Below are 15615 nucleotides of genomic sequence, written 5' to 3' on the forward strand. Positions count from 1 at the left end.
GAATCTGCCAGTGCTGAGTGGCAAGGGATCTGCACATATTGCAGTACAAACAGATGTGTTGCACAGCAGGACCTGCTGAGTAACTAAGAACCAGTCTTGAGACATGCCAATATAACTGTGCTTGAGAACAAGGATTCCATGACATGGAATCAACCCCATTCCTTCCTGATTATGTTTAATCTTACTCCAAAGAAAACTGCCAACTTTCTTCTGTTTGCACTTTCCAAGTCTGAACAACCCCAAAGGAAAACTAAGAGAAGCAACTCCTGTATGTTTCCTTCAGCATTTAGAGGCTATGCAGTTCAGGTAATGAATGTGGCAAAGGAAAGCATAAGTGTATGGATGTGGTATTCAGTACATTTACATTTAAGAAAAGACCCTCCCCACCTTTAAATACAGCCCATCCACATCCAATTTAACTAGATACAGTGCTCCTGAATTCAGGATTGCCCTAAAGGACACATAAACCACATCATTAAGGAACCAGTCTGGAAAGAGGTTACATATCCAATTATTTCATCCCCTAAGGAAGGGAAGAAAACTGCCATTTTGTAAACTACAGCTATTCTTTCAAAGGGCAACTCCATCTATGGTTATAATATTATTCAGTTATTCACATAAAGGTGGATTTAGTGTAGTTTGTATGGAAAGTTAGCAAATAATACAAAAACACATGCCCTAATGCAATGGAGACAACAGAAGTGTTTTAAGGTCAAGAACATGACAGCGCAGCTGCATTGATACTATTTGGATGCATGAAACACATGCTTGTTTCTGTGTTTGCAAGTTCCCTATCACTATTCCTCCTCCAGTAAGCTAGCAGGCTGCTAGAAACCTTCATGTAACTTGGGCCACAAGGTAGATGATGAAAGGCTTTTGGGGAAAGAGGACCCTTTGCTTTCCTTGTTTCAACATTAAATGTAGTCCACTTTTTCAAACTAACCTTTTCAAAGTCAACCCTGTTGCTGTAGGTTTACTGGTAAAATGCCTACAAGAGTATTCCCACAAAACCACACACTCCTACGGCACTGACCTGACTTCGTCCCTGCCTGGAAGAGATTGCAATTTTAACAGTCTTGGGGAGGAAAATGTAATAAAAGCAGAGCGATTGACCACTGGATCTGGCACACATCTGGTAAGATCCAAGGGCTCTGTGTTTAGACTATAGTGTAAGGTTAATTAAGGAAATGAGGCCAGGCAACACAGTAAGGGATAACTGCTAGCAAGTGGTGTAAGGTTACCCAGGAGACAAGAGGCTGTACTGCTTGCCATATAAAACTGCTGAGAAGCCAGACACGTACGGTATGTCTACCCTGCTGATGGGAGCATGCCCAACAGCCCAGGTAGACACCTGCCTAAACTACCATGCTAAAAATAGCAGTGTGGATGTTACGGTATAGGTTAGCCAGCCAAGTATGGATGCGAGGGAGACGGGAGGGGTTTGGCAGACTTGTACTTGGGCAGCTAGCCTGTGCAACGACACACACACCGCTATCTTTAGCATGCTAGCTCACACAAAGCTAGCGTGCCTGTTGACCAGCCTGGTCGCGGGAGACGTTCCCAATGGCAGTAAGGTCACACCACTAGTGTCAGCTGAAGACTGAGGGATGTTCTCTTGATGCATGGCATTTACAGTTGAAGAGGCAGAGTCAAGTTTCTTAAAATGGAACCAAGAGTACGATTCCTGCATGGTTAGTGCAAGGTTGAGGTACTTTCAATGACCACAAGCGAGGCAATACTATCCAAGCAGGAAATACAAAATTTTACAGCACAACTTCAGGTAAAGCAAACTGGGTGTCGGGACCCTTCAGGGGTTCACGAGCTGTCAACCTCCACCTCAAACCCTGCTTGCCTCCAGCATTTATAATAGTGTTAAATATATTAAAAAGTGTGTTTAATTTATGGGGGCGGTTGCACGCAGAGGCTTGTGACGTGAAAGGGGTCGCCATTAAAAAAGGCTGAGACCCACTGAGCTAAAGCACAAGGAGAACCAGAATGTAGAGAACCCGGGATTTCACAGAGCTATGATTTCATTACTCAGCTAGTTTAAAGAAAGACAGCCAAAGCTCTGCAGACCAGAGAGACATCTGCAAATCATTAAGTTGCAGTTGCCAGAGTAGCAACTGTTTTCAAAGCAGCTCTCCGTTTCTCTCGTCTATTTTGGCAGGTAGACAGACATTAATCCCTGTTCTCAGATACTGCCTGCCAGAGACATATTGAGATTTACATGTATCCACAAAGGGATGTTCCTTCAGACATAACTTCAAGTGCTATATTTTGCCATGTGTGTCTATGCCCTTTAGTGAGGTGCTCCAGACTGTCTGTCAACAGGTCTCTGAAGAGTATAACCTTGCTCCTGTACACGAGACCATTGGGTCACTCAAAAAAAATCCAGATACCTCCCAGTTTGTGATTCATTATGTCCCTTTAATACCCTACCGACAAAATGCATGGTAACTGCAAGAAAAGATTCCGGCTTTACGTATGTGCACTGGCACTTGTTCAGTGGCCAAATCCCACTTACTCACATGAGTAGCCACAGAAGTCAATGTGACTGAGTCAACAGCCAAAATTAAGCCTTGTAATTTTATTAATTCAGATGACCAACCTGTTGGGTTAGCTCAGTGACAAGTGTTGCACTAGTGTGGCTTGAAACCAAAGCATCCGTATGACTGACTAATGTTTACAGCTAAGATGCTAACTATTCATAGTAGCGTTTCCAATAGCAACCTAATTAGTCCTCTTAATATACTGTTACCTGAATTTTACATTTGTATCTGGACTAAGCTCCTCCAGGCAGGGCCTGTACCTTTGTAAGGTACCACATAAACCACTGGGGATGTATACAGCAAAATCAATCCAGCAATAGAGTTTTTGCACTTGCTGCCTCTCTGTTAAGTCCGGGCCCAAGTCTAAGGGATGGGAATGATTTCCCCCTTCACAGAATACTTTTAGACCCAGGAAGAGAAGTGTATTTTGAAGAGACAGTAAAATCAATTTTACTTTGATGGCAAAAAAAAAAAAAAAAAAGGCATAATATGCCCTGATTTTACTTAGTTCAGAATATTTTATTTTTAAAAGACAATGACAAATCTATAATGGTATAAGAATCCCCGTGCAAAGCGCACTTTTAATTAGGCACGTTGACTTGCACTGACAATAGCAGTTATATTTGTATCAGTCTTCAAAATGTTGACAAGAAAGAAAAATTTAAAGTACAGGTGTGATCTGATTATGCAACTATGGAGAAATGGCACTTACTCAGATCTGATCCCTTTCCAGCCTGCTTACATAGGGAACAGATTTTACACCAAAGCACTGTCAAGCCAGCACAGCAATGAACAAGCAAGCAGGACGCTATTCTGGCTCACTATATCAAAGGAAACTATCCAAGTCTGAACTACAGAAACGTTATTCCTGGTTTGTGCTACACCAGGAAGAACCCAGCTTGACTTTCAGATCCCAGCTTGAGTTTGCAGGGCTGGCAATTAAGAAAACATTTATACTTGATAGTGGTTCACGAGATAATTAAAAATATGGAATACCAATATACCAGATCACACTGTTACAACTGTGGGGCAGCTGGGCCAAATCTGAGTGGCACTGCAACCTTGTGTGGCTGGCCACAATCCCCACAGTGGAGAGCACAGGCCCAGCCCTCTGGGACAGGCGCTACTGCTGTGGGGTGGGCTAACTTTCCAATCCCCTCCCTCCAAGGGCTTCCCCTCTGTTTCAGGCCAGGATTAGAGTTGCAATGCCGGGGTGGACGGAGCATACATATAATTGTGGATTGCAAAAAACAAAATGCGGTTGGAGCATCACCTTAGTAGAAAGTTTGGGAAACACCGATCTAATGGTCTGAGCACAGAACCAGGAGCCAGGAATAGCAGAGTTCTTTCTTGGCCTTGTTCTGATACTAACCAGCTGCCAGGCATTGGGAAAACAAAACCATCTGCCTGTCTCCTTGTATCTGTTCCCTAAAATGGAGAGTACTTAACTCTGAAGGGACTTGTAAGGATAAAGACTTTAAAGAACATTTCATTGTCTAAGTGCTGGAAAAAGCACCCTGCAGTAATTGGATTAAAGGATTTTTAGAAAGACAGCTGCTAACAACTCCTTTCTTACCACTTTAATGAAGCCCGAGTTGGAGTGTTGCAAATCTAATTTATCCTTATTTATAGAACCTACTATGGCAGTTTCTCCATAGCATCGAAGTCTCAATACTCCTGTGAGGTGGGCAAGCGCTCTAGTTAAAGAAACTGAGGCATGATTAAGCAGTTGGCCCAAGATCAGACAGGAAACAGAACCCTGGGCTCCTAGGTCTGTTTTGTTTCATAATTAGAAGGCAATCTTTCTTCCCTTGCGCAGAGAATTGGATTTAACTTTGTATAATTGGTTTTAAGATCTGCAGCTAAAGATTGTATATACAGTATCTAGACTCTCTTGGTGCAGTCTAGATATTGATCTATTTTGATTTTTTCCCCACAATATTCCTTTAATCTTTGCAAGTACATCAATCCCCATCATCCACCACTCCAAAAACAGCACAGTGTGCAAAACCCTCGACAAAAATAGAGAAGTGACGCATCTCTCATGTAGTCCAGATCTTGCAAATGTCAAGTTCTGCACTGAATTTTAGAAAGCAAAATTATAGCTTTGTATAACACACAACATAGCTACACAAGACTTAGATCACCACAATGCTCATCACAATTCAGACTATTAAAACAATCTTATTGTCTGGGACAACCTGGCTTTATAAACTAGTGAAAAGCAATTGTTAGCCAGACAGACTTGAACCCTAGCTAACCTTGAGGTGCAGTGACCTACTGTCACACCCATCTTGAGGCTGAAAATGAGAACAAAAGCTCTCTGCCTCACTCTTCTGCCACTCAGTGCTGTTTACAAGAAATGGAAGACCCATACCTCTGGCTAGTTACTTTGAGGTGCCCGTGAAGGCATTTATCCTTGTCACTTGGGCCTCAAATTCATGCACTCCTCCTAAAATGCTGTCTATGCTTCCCTACAACATGCAGCATGGGATGCATCTGCGGTTACTCTTGAAATACCAAATACAATAAGGAGAGATAGGAGGCTACTTTTCAGCCTCTGGTGTTTTAATGGCAGATCAGCAGCTGACCATTGAGGGACAGAATCACGGGTTAGTTTCAGAAAAACCCTATACTGGATCCAAAAAAAATCTGGCCAGACACCCAAATCTGATGTGTGGAAAGGACTGGTTATGTGAACTTGGAAAAATTATTTTTCAGTCCTGGTCCAGCTGACACTGGACAATTTATAAAATTTCATCATTAACTTTCTCTTTTACGAGGCCTTTAGTGGAATAACTGATACTACTTCTCAGGCACAGCAGAAGATCAAAAGTGATGGGGCATTTAACACTGGCAAAATTTATGAATAGAGTGATGGTGCTACAAATAAAGAATATATCTGCTTCTTTCCCCTCTATCAGCCATTTAGCTGTCTGATTTCAAACAACATGGGGGTGGCTGTATTTAGTGGGGCCTGAAGGGGACAGGGGCTTATTGAGCTGGAGTCCCCCTCTTCCCTCCCAGCATGCTCAGCCCATTCCCGGCTCTTTCCACCACGTTTCTGTGATGCCTGTTATATCAATATCTTCATTTAATACCAGGCACTCAAATTCACTCATCTTGTATTCAAATGCTAGAAGTTTAAATACCAAGCATATGAGCGGAGTCATGCAAATCCACAGATCAGATGCAGATACAAATTTTGAATCTGTGCAGGGCTCTAAATATAGGATCTCAAAGGCAGGAAAGTTGCTGTCTGCATCTCATAGCCTATGAGGCTGCTTCCCTGCCTTTGAGATCCTATATTCCTTCTCCGCTCCAATACAAAGGGAGGAAAGGTGATAGATCAAGACAGCCAGCAAAATCCCTCATGCTTCTATCACTGCAGTTTAGGCAGCCAAGCAATTTAGGAAACCTCTCCTGACTTCAATGTCGTACTAGGTGAGTTGGAGAAGGAGGCAGTTGCTTCTGAAAGTCAGTCAGGAAGCCATACTCAGAAGGGGTCAAAGGATGGGTGACACAGAAGACGTTTCCTCTCCCTCCATTTCTGGAGAAACAGAAGAGCGAGTGGAGAAAATGGAAGGAAAGCAGCCAACAGAGGGGGAAGAAGCTGAAGGGAAATGTGTAACCAAAGGAGGAATATTTAGTGAGGATCAGGAATGTGGAGTGAAGATTTGGCTTGCTTTTGATGGACACAGTAGAGTAGAACTTATGACACTCTCTAAACATGATGGTTGCAGATCAATGGCATCTGCAACCAAAATTTTTAATATGGAAGAGGCCTTGAGGAGTTCTGCAGGTAATTAATGGAGAAAGCAAGGGACACTATTCCCTGTATAACTGCTGCATTCCACCTGCAGTTAATTCCTCGGTTGCTATTACTCACCATGCCCATTGCAGTAGTAGATCCACTTCTCTCTGTTCTGGGTTGGAGTAACAGATTTTTTCAGAGCAGCCTTTTCCACAATGGCACTGGGATCTTGCCGAGGACCCTTCTTCAGAGTCCGTGAGCTTTTCCGAATGCTGCACACAACTATAACCACGAGAACTAGCAGCAGAAACAGGACGATCATCCACGGTAAGTGTTCATTGATATCAAAATGCTTGTGGGCATTCTGGCGTGGCGGTCCTCTCTTGGGGGGCACATAGGAGATGCTTGACTTTTCACCGCTTGTCATCTCCAATGCTGGCTGCAGTTTCAGAACTGACTGGCTGTGTTTGCGGTAATAATTTTGCTGGTGATTGGTAGCCCTGGAGTTTGAGATGGTCACGTTGATGCCATCTGTCTCATTATCTGAGGTTTCATTGTAAATGTCTGTTGGGTCGATCATGCCGTTGTACATACTTGGTCTATGAGAGGCAGCAAAGCTGGAAACTGAAGTGTTGACACCTGTGAACAGCAGAGAAATTGAGGACCATTTGTGGGGGGTGGGATGGGGCGGGGAAGAGAGGCTGTTTCTTTTCTTAAATCTTAAGCCACACAAAGACCCCACAATTGGAATAGTCATAGCATGCTTCCTTTCAAAGTGCAAAAACACAGACTTTGAGGGGCTTCTACTTGTCTAGGACATTGAGATTCAGTTTTAACCACATAAGAAATAAGACCACCACAAAGTTTGTGTCTTACACACCAATCCACTCACCATCTCTCTAACTACTTTGGCTTACTTTGTTAGACATTGGATCTGTGGCAACTCCTCATTAAAGACTGCTGGGTGATTAGAGGGATGATGTCAATTTATATTCAACCCAAGTTTTAGACTTTTTTAGAAACGAAACCATGCAGCTTTTACAGAGTTTAAGAGAAACAGGAAAGCTTCTAAACCACTAATGTGCTCCCCCATAACGTTTGTAGCCCAAATATTGCAGTCGTTAAAATTAAACTGAAACTGACTTGACTGATTTTGGTAAGAGAAATGCAGAAAGTTAAACATAAGTAGCTGCAGGAAAATTATCCATTTCAGGAGCCTAGTTGTTCTTATAAGAGGCTTGAGGTTCCTTGTCCACAAAGTATTACTTACATTGAGTATGTTCCTTTTAGGTGTATTTTCCTTACCCATCTCAGTTATTTTTATATCATGAATAGATTTATGCATTAGTGGTAGCCCTCAAGTTTTAGTCAATTTTATGAATTAAAAGCCTTGTAAAAGAGCAAAGACCGGCATAGCAGGGACGGTAGATTACTCATAAGGCTAGTATTCCTGAGATTTTCTATTCCCACTCCTGCCAGTGACTGGCTGTAACTTTTTGTAGTCATTCAAACTCTGCCTCAGTTTATCTGCAAACTGGATATGAATCTTGTCCACTTTTGAGAGCTATAAATTGAATGCTAAGTAATTACTAAGCATTCAACCAGAGAGAAAAATGTAAACATAATGGATGAGGTTTGAGTGTGACAAGAAATTTGGAGTGCCTCAATATGAGAATGCCCAATTTCAGACCTGTTAACAAGTCCTAATTGTCAGGCAGCACTGAGCACCCACCCTCTAAATATTGGGTCCCTTTAAGACATCTCAAATTGAGCACCCCAACCACTGACACCCCAAAAATAATCGCTTCTGAAAAAAGTGTTGGGTAAACGCATTTCAAGTTTAGTTTTTTTTTGTATACTGCTCAGCTTTATTCTGCTAAGTCACGGAGGAATTCTTTTGTATGTAGTCAAATGAGAACTATTTGATAGAGATAGGAAGCATTTTCTATTTTTGATCATGTTAAAGCAAGTAGAGTTGATATAAATTGTACATTTTCCCCACCAGCAATGGCTTGTAGAAACCTTAACTATAAAAAGTAAGATTTAATAAGGATGTTTCACTCCAGACACTTCACAGAAATGCCCAAACAGCTCACCTTAAGGTAAGACATCATGGTACATATAAAAATACTACTGGAGATGAGATAATTTCTAGGGAGTTACAATTTCAATCTTCCAACTCTCCTGTAGAAACCACTGTTGGAACAAGGTCCTCCCTGTTCCAGCATGTTGATTTAGTACAGATGGGAGTGAGCTACTTTTTAAGTGTGTTCCCAAACTGTGTTACAGCCTTAGAGAGCAGCAGTGCAGTTTGAGCCCATCAACGCTGCAAGAGCAAGTGCCTTTTTTAACAGCATCAAGCAGCCAGAGTTTTGCAATTCAGTTCCCACAACTGAATACTAGATTCTTGCTTCAGTGCAGCAACATAACAGGCTTACGTTACAGCTATCTTTTTAGTAGGAAAAATCTACCTTTGGGAAGAAAAGTGGTAGACGGAACTTCATAGTTTACATCATCCTCTTCTGGGCTCAGTGAAGACATGACTATGTTAGGAACTGATGATGGGAACCCACAGATGTTATCGCTTTCCTTAGTTCCTTCCTTTATCACCTCCATATTCTTCCCCCGGCAATTAGTGAATGTTTTGCATCTCATCACACTGGAAGGCACATCAGAAAAGGTATCACGAAGGCATGGTTTACATCTAACATCTTCTGTCTTCGTTCCTTTCTTTCGCACACCCCAGCCAACTGGGCAGACTGAATAAGGGACACAGGTATCATTAAACTGAAAGTTACCAGACGGGCAAGTGCACTCGCGGTCAGTCGAGGCAGTACAGTTCGTTTTCTCAACCATTGGCAGTTCACAAGGTTTTTGACAGACGTGGCATCGCTCTATACCGTTCTCATGCTTAGTAAAGGTCCCATCTGCACAAGGGCTACACTCTCTTAAGGTTGCCTTTGTACAGTGCTTAGACACATAGTTTCCTGCTGGACATTTGTCACAGATCAGCTCTTCGTTAGTGGCACGGTCTAGGTGGTGATATTTCCCAGAGGAGAGGCTTATGGCATTCTGTTCAGAAGTCAGCTTTGACTGAGCACCAGTGGTGCCAAGAAACACAAGTACCTGAAAGAAAGAAATATGGAAGATATTAATAAATAAAAAGTAACATCGAGCTCTATATCAGCTCTATCCCTTCACCAGCCAGTATCTGGTTAACACTGGAGAGTCATCCAAGGTAACTTCCTGCTTCTTGTACAGTTCTGAGAACAGCCTACCTGTCCCGAACAACATAGGGTAGACCAGAGAAGTGGGATAAACCAGGATAAAGTTTTAGTATTCAGGGGAGAAGTGGCCAGTATGGCTATGGGTTTAGCAGAAGGGGATGCAGAAGAGAGAATGGATTCTGAAGATGTATAGGATTTAGTCGATGCCTGGATGCAGCGAGGAGTGGACCAGTCATTTTGATACTTATAGCACCTTACATTTAATCTGTCTGAACAGCACAACGGGAGCACTACTTCCTGTCCTTAAAGAGATTACAACTAGCTTGACAGAAGAGGGATTCCATAAACACAGTAAACTGGGGTGGGGGCGTTCCTACATGGACAGAAAAACTCTTCTGTCAGCATGCACTGTGTCTGCACTCTACAGGATGATGTCGACATAGTTCTGCTGACACAGACATGCAGGTGTAGTCTCTGAAGAATCGATATGCTTAAAACTTAAGTTATAAGCATAAACTGAACGCCTCTCTACTGGAGGACCACAGCAGATGCTGAGGAAATTGTGCTACGATACAGGTGAGCCCCAGACATAGAGATGGAGAAGTTTACAAACTGATCAGCAATTGGGCCAGAGATTTACATTTATTCATATGCAAGACAGGCAGAACTCCACACTAATGTGGATGTTATTAGATTTTTCACACTACAGAATAAGACTCATGCTAGATAATATGGTTTTGTTTATATATGCCACTATATTTGTTTTAGCCCCATAATCTACTATGTTAGTCTGAAAGTCATATCTTAATGAAATGACTCTATCTCAAGTGCATTGTTGAGATGAAATAATTGTTTTGTCTTTTTTTAAAGGGAAGAGAAATGTTAGGATGTGAATAATGAAATAAGACCTCTCTCTTGCTGTAATCCAGTTCTACTGCACATGGGATGTAGCTTCAATTCCTCATTCCTGTTCTTTGGGCTGATGTCCAAGTTTTTAAAGCACTGACCTGCCATGCAGCAAACTAGGACTTGATTCTGGCTAAACTGGGATTGTGAATCATTCTTCAATAGCTAATTTTACTTTGTGTCTAGGATTTCTTCTTCTACCCACTCCATTTGGCTCCCCCAGCTTTCACTCTTCAAGCGCAGGCGAGTGTACCAAGACTCCTATAGATTTCACATAAAAGGTGCCAACAGAATAAAAAAATCCAATTAGAACTGAAAGAATATCAGCAGGGAAGGCTGTTGCAGCACCATATCCCACCACAGGGTATCATGCGATATGTGCAGAGTTCTAGAGGACAACTTTCAAATAGTTACAAAATGGAGAAGTTTGATAAATAAATCTAAGTCAAAATTACTTTACAATAATGGTTTTCAACCTTTTTCCAATTTGCTGACCTTCAAAAAATTTCAAATGGAGGTGCGGACCTCTCTGGAAATCTTAGTGATAGTTTGCAGACCTCCAGGGGTCTGCAGACCACAGAGAAAGCCACTGTTTTATGGTAACCACCACCTTTTGTGGACCCCTTAGACATTGTCTGCAGACCCCCAGGGGTTGGCGGACCACATGTTGAAAACTCTCTCCAGGGGTCAGTGACAGAAATCAAGTTTGGGAGTTCAGTTATTACACTGGTGAAGATTTAAATACTGAAAGGACTATGGGGATTGAGACGAATAAAACCTATGTATTTTCATCTAACAGCTGGGGAAATACATCACTGCTGTACTACATTGTTACTTGCTCTGCTACCTATTCTGGGAAATAAGCCAAGGAGAATATTTAAAAACCCAACAAACATGACTCTGCAAAAAGGATAGCAATGGAAAAGCAAATGAGACTGCATCATTTTTGGTGCAGACTCCAGCTTTCTGGAAACCTGTATGCTCAATCTAGCACATTTACATTTCTTCTGCTAAATAATTTATGGCCAAGGATTTGTACAAAACACATAATATTTTATAAAGGAGCAATTACTTGTGTTCAGAAGTTGACAAGGATGCTTCAGCTGACATGCCAATCATCATACACCAAACAAACAATTGTTCTGACTGTAACTAAAAGGATTGTATAAAATGTTTCTCCCCCTCCGCAGTACAGAAATTTATAAAATCTCTTGCTACAGACTGGAAAACTTCACGCTTGGGCTAACCTAGCTCCATAGCCCAGGAGCGTGAAAAACCTCACACCCTGAAGATGTACTTAAGCCAACCTAAACGCTGGTATAAATACCACTAGGTCGATAGAAGAATTCCTCGGTCAATCTAATCACCACCTGGGGGGTGAGGGGAGGGAATTAACGACCATGACAGAAAACCCCCTCCTTTTGCTGTATAAGTATCTACACTTAGCACTACACTGACACAGTTGCAGGTAAACCCTGACTGGACGTCTACAATGCCTCTCAGGGTATGGCTAAATTTGGAATTTCAAAGCGCTGCCGGTGAGTGTAGTCTGAGCAGCAGCGCTGGGAGAGAGCTCTCCCAGCGCGCATTTAAACCACATCCTTTACGGGTGTGGCGTGCAGCGCTGGGAGCCCCGCTCCCAGCACTGCCACTCTGATTACACTGACGCTTTGCAGCGCTGTATCTTGCAGCGCTCGGGGGGGGTGTTCACACCCCTGAGTGTGAAAGTTGCAGCGCTGTGAAGTGTGAGTGTAGCCATGGCCTCAATCAGGATAATTCACATGTGTGTGGGGGCTTCAAAGAGATGTTAAAATGGCTAGGCCAGTGATTCTCAAACTTTTGTACTGGTGACCCCTTTCACATAGCAAGCCTGCGAGTGCAACTCCCCTTATAAATTAAAGGACACTTTTTAATATATTTAACATGATTATAAATGTTGGCTGCAAAGTGGGGTTTGGGGTGGAGGTTAACACCGTGCAACGCCCTCATGTAATAAACTCATGACCCCCTGAGGGGTTCCAACCCCGTTTGAGAACCGTGGCCTAGGCTCATTCATTTGTGTTCATAAGAGGTCAAGGAAGAAGCTGCAGATATGTTTTCCTTTATTATACCCTGTGGCTCTAATTAATCTTAAGATCAAAGATGTGTATATACTGCATGAATCTAATGATTGCCTACATTGTCTTCAGCTTATCTATCCCTGTTACGAACAATCAGCAATTGCCTTCTGTAAATCCGTGCAGCTGGATTATCTTTGTATGCACAGGAAATAGAATGTTGAGTCCACAAGGCCTGTCCTTTGAAGTTAACAATGAGGAATCCGGACACATGCTGTGCTAACGCCTGGCAGCCTGTTTCAGCTATAATAGAAAAACCGTGGGCTTGATCTTGAAATCTCTGGTCTGCTGAACTTTAACAGGGAAAGTTCTGAGCCACTGGATGGAGAGCCCCAAGTAATTACTTGGGATGCTCTGAACGATCAATGGAAAACACGACATCTAAGCTGTCATTTGGACTTGGACTCCAATCCTTTGATGAACCAGAAAGATTTATTACAAACTGACAGATTTAACATCACTGATTATCCTGATCTACAAATTCTGAAGTCTCCTATACATTACAGTTTTCATTTTAATCTCTTAATAACGGTCTTCCTTTAGCTTGTACACATCTACCCTGATATAACAGTCCTTGGGAGCCAAAAAAATTTCACCGCCTTATAGGTGAGACTGCGTTATATCGGGTTTGGTCTGGTACGCCGTGCCAGACTGGACCAGCTTCCCAGCGGTGATTTAAAGGGCCTGGTGCTCCAGCTGCTGCGGGGAGCCCTGGTCCCTTTAAATTACTGCCAGCAGGGCTCGGGTGGATATTTAAAGGGCCCAGAGCTCCCCACAGCAGCCAGAGCTCTGGGCCCTTTAAATCACAGCCAAAGCTCTGGCAACAGGGCTTGGGCGGTGATTTAAAGAGCCCAGGGCTCCACATGAATTTGGATATAACGTAGTAAAGCAGCGGGGCTCGGCTGGCGCTTTAAAGGGCCCGGGGCTCCCTGCTGCTTTACCGCATTGTAACACAAATTTGATATATCGGGGTAGAGGTGTAGTTACTGGCTAGGACTGGCTACCAGCATGGTTTTTGGGTAAGATCTGAAGTCTATTTTGATCTGGGGAGTGGGTCGGGTCTTTGGAACTGGAAGAACTGAACATAAATGATTATTAAAACCAAGAATCACATATCACAGAAATCTGGTTTGTTTAGGAAGTACATAAGAGGCTAGAGGGTCTGAAGAAGACTGTCTGTGGCTTTATAATAACCAGTACAGTATTTTGGAAGCACACCTTGTTACTGGCTTGGTGAAATCTTAAGATAGAATGTACCACCAGTTTGGGGTACATGCCCTATATTTTGGCAGTCTGACAAGAGATTGGCACTCTTAGCTGTGTTCCATACCAAGCAGCATGACAGAAGGTCTCCCTTCTCCCCCTGTTTAATTGGCACTGCAAACAATGGGGAGTGGTCCCCAAATGGCAGGTTTGCAGAACTGAGCCTAAAGATGGTAAGTATCCATGTCAGGAGGGGCACCAAAGCACAATCATATTCCAAGCAGATGTGTTGGGGGGGGGGCGGGGGGATTCTTATAGTTTTTCCAAGGATTAAGAGGCACTTCAGGTTTATCAGATTTTCAGTTTAGTTTCAGGACAGCAGGTTTACAAAATCTCTATCACTAACATTGGTATTGCTTTAGGGTATGGCTACACTTAGCTGTAACTACCAGCGCTGCAAAACTGTGTGTTCGTACAGCTGTGTAGGGCCAGCGCTGCAGTGTGGCCACACTGACAGCTACCAGCGCTGCAGTGTGGCAACATTTGAAGCACTTGCAGCGCTGTTGGGAGTGGTGCATTGTGGGCAGCTATCCCAGCATTCAAGTGGCTGCAACGTGCTTTTCAAAAGAGGGGGGTGGGGTGGAATGTGACAGGGAGCGTGGAGGAGACAGACAGAATGGATTTTTGGAGTTGACACTGTTCTCAGAACTTGCAAGGCAGGGAGCTAAGGACTGTGCCTACCTTCAATCATTTTAAAAGTTCTAACTCCCTTCCCCCACTCCTCTCATTCACTAAATGCAAATTATGTACTGCTAAATACCCGTCAGACCAGATCAGCAACTGCTGAACACGGACTTCCCCCTCCTCCCCCCCGCCGTGTGAGCGTGCTGTTTCTCTCTTCAAGCAAACAGCTGTGAACATTCCAAAGTAATTCCCCTGCCTGCCTCAGCTCGCTCAGCAAACAGGAGCTGTGTTTGTTTTTTAAATAAGCAGTTTGCCTGAACTCTGAGCTCTCCCTTTCTTCCGGTTTGTTGTGGACAGGAATTCTGGGATACCTCCTTATACCCCGGAGGTCAATAAAAGCGCTGGTGGGCATCCACACTTGCTGACCAGCGCTGTATCACCAGCGCTGGAATCCCTACACCCAAGGCTCGACCGGGTGTACAGCCAGCGCTGCAACCAGGGAGTTGCAGCGCTGGCCGTGCTTTGCAAGTGTGGCCACATCCTAAGTTGCAGCGCTGTAACCCCCTCACCAGCGCTGCAACTCTCTAGTGTAGCCAAGCCCTGAGTTAAGGCTACAATTCCTGTTTTAAGGAGGGACTCAGTCAACGTTTATCTGAAGTTGCTGTGCCTCCTACAGTAACATTAATGAATCTCTTTGGTTTTACTTTGTGTTTGACAATGCTTTTGCATATAGTTAGTTTCACTCTGTCTCTCTCTACTGTACAGTGAGCTTCTCCTTTACTGGAAGTACCTTAGAAACAGGGAAGAAGAAAAAACCCTTCAAAGTTTTTTGGGGATTTTTTTTAGAAGGTTCTCAAGATATACAGTTTAGCAGGAGAGATCAGGAATTGCGTTTAAGTCAATTTCCAGAAATTTTGAATTATCACAGAATCAGAGTTAGAAAGGGCCGCAAAGTCCTCTAGTCTAACAGTGTCCCTTTAATATACTGTAACCGATCACCAATTGCTGACAGCTAAAAACGGGACAAGAGTTTGGGTCCACTTGAATCTAATCTCTTCGGTTGTTGTCAGACTGCACAGATGTCAAATACAAATTCTGATTATCAGCAATGAATATGCTCAAGTTGATTTGATTTTTTTTTTTTAAATAGGAGTGTATGGCGAGCTTTTTGCTCA

General features: G+C 43.1%; 1 protein-coding gene across 1 annotated transcript in view; it reads right to left on the reverse strand.

The window, feature by feature from the left end:
- The window catches only part of TNFRSF21 (TNF receptor superfamily member 21), a 61463-nt gene that overhangs the window by 33226 nt on the left and 12622 nt on the right, over positions 1-15615 (reverse strand). Inside the window, exons 2-3 of the mRNA XM_030555302.1 lie at positions 8775-9429; positions 6439-6942 (exon numbers count right to left, since the gene is read on the reverse strand). Of these exons, the coding sequence (XP_030411162.1) occupies positions 6439-6942; positions 8775-9429 (1159 nt within the window). The remainder of the gene's footprint in view (positions 1-6438; positions 6943-8774; positions 9430-15615) is intronic.

Source organism: Gopherus evgoodei, chromosome 3, assembly GCF_007399415.2.
Source record: "Gopherus evgoodei ecotype Sinaloan lineage chromosome 3, rGopEvg1_v1.p, whole genome shotgun sequence".
NCBI classification, from domain to species: domain Eukaryota; kingdom Metazoa; phylum Chordata; order Testudines; family Testudinidae; genus Gopherus; species Gopherus evgoodei.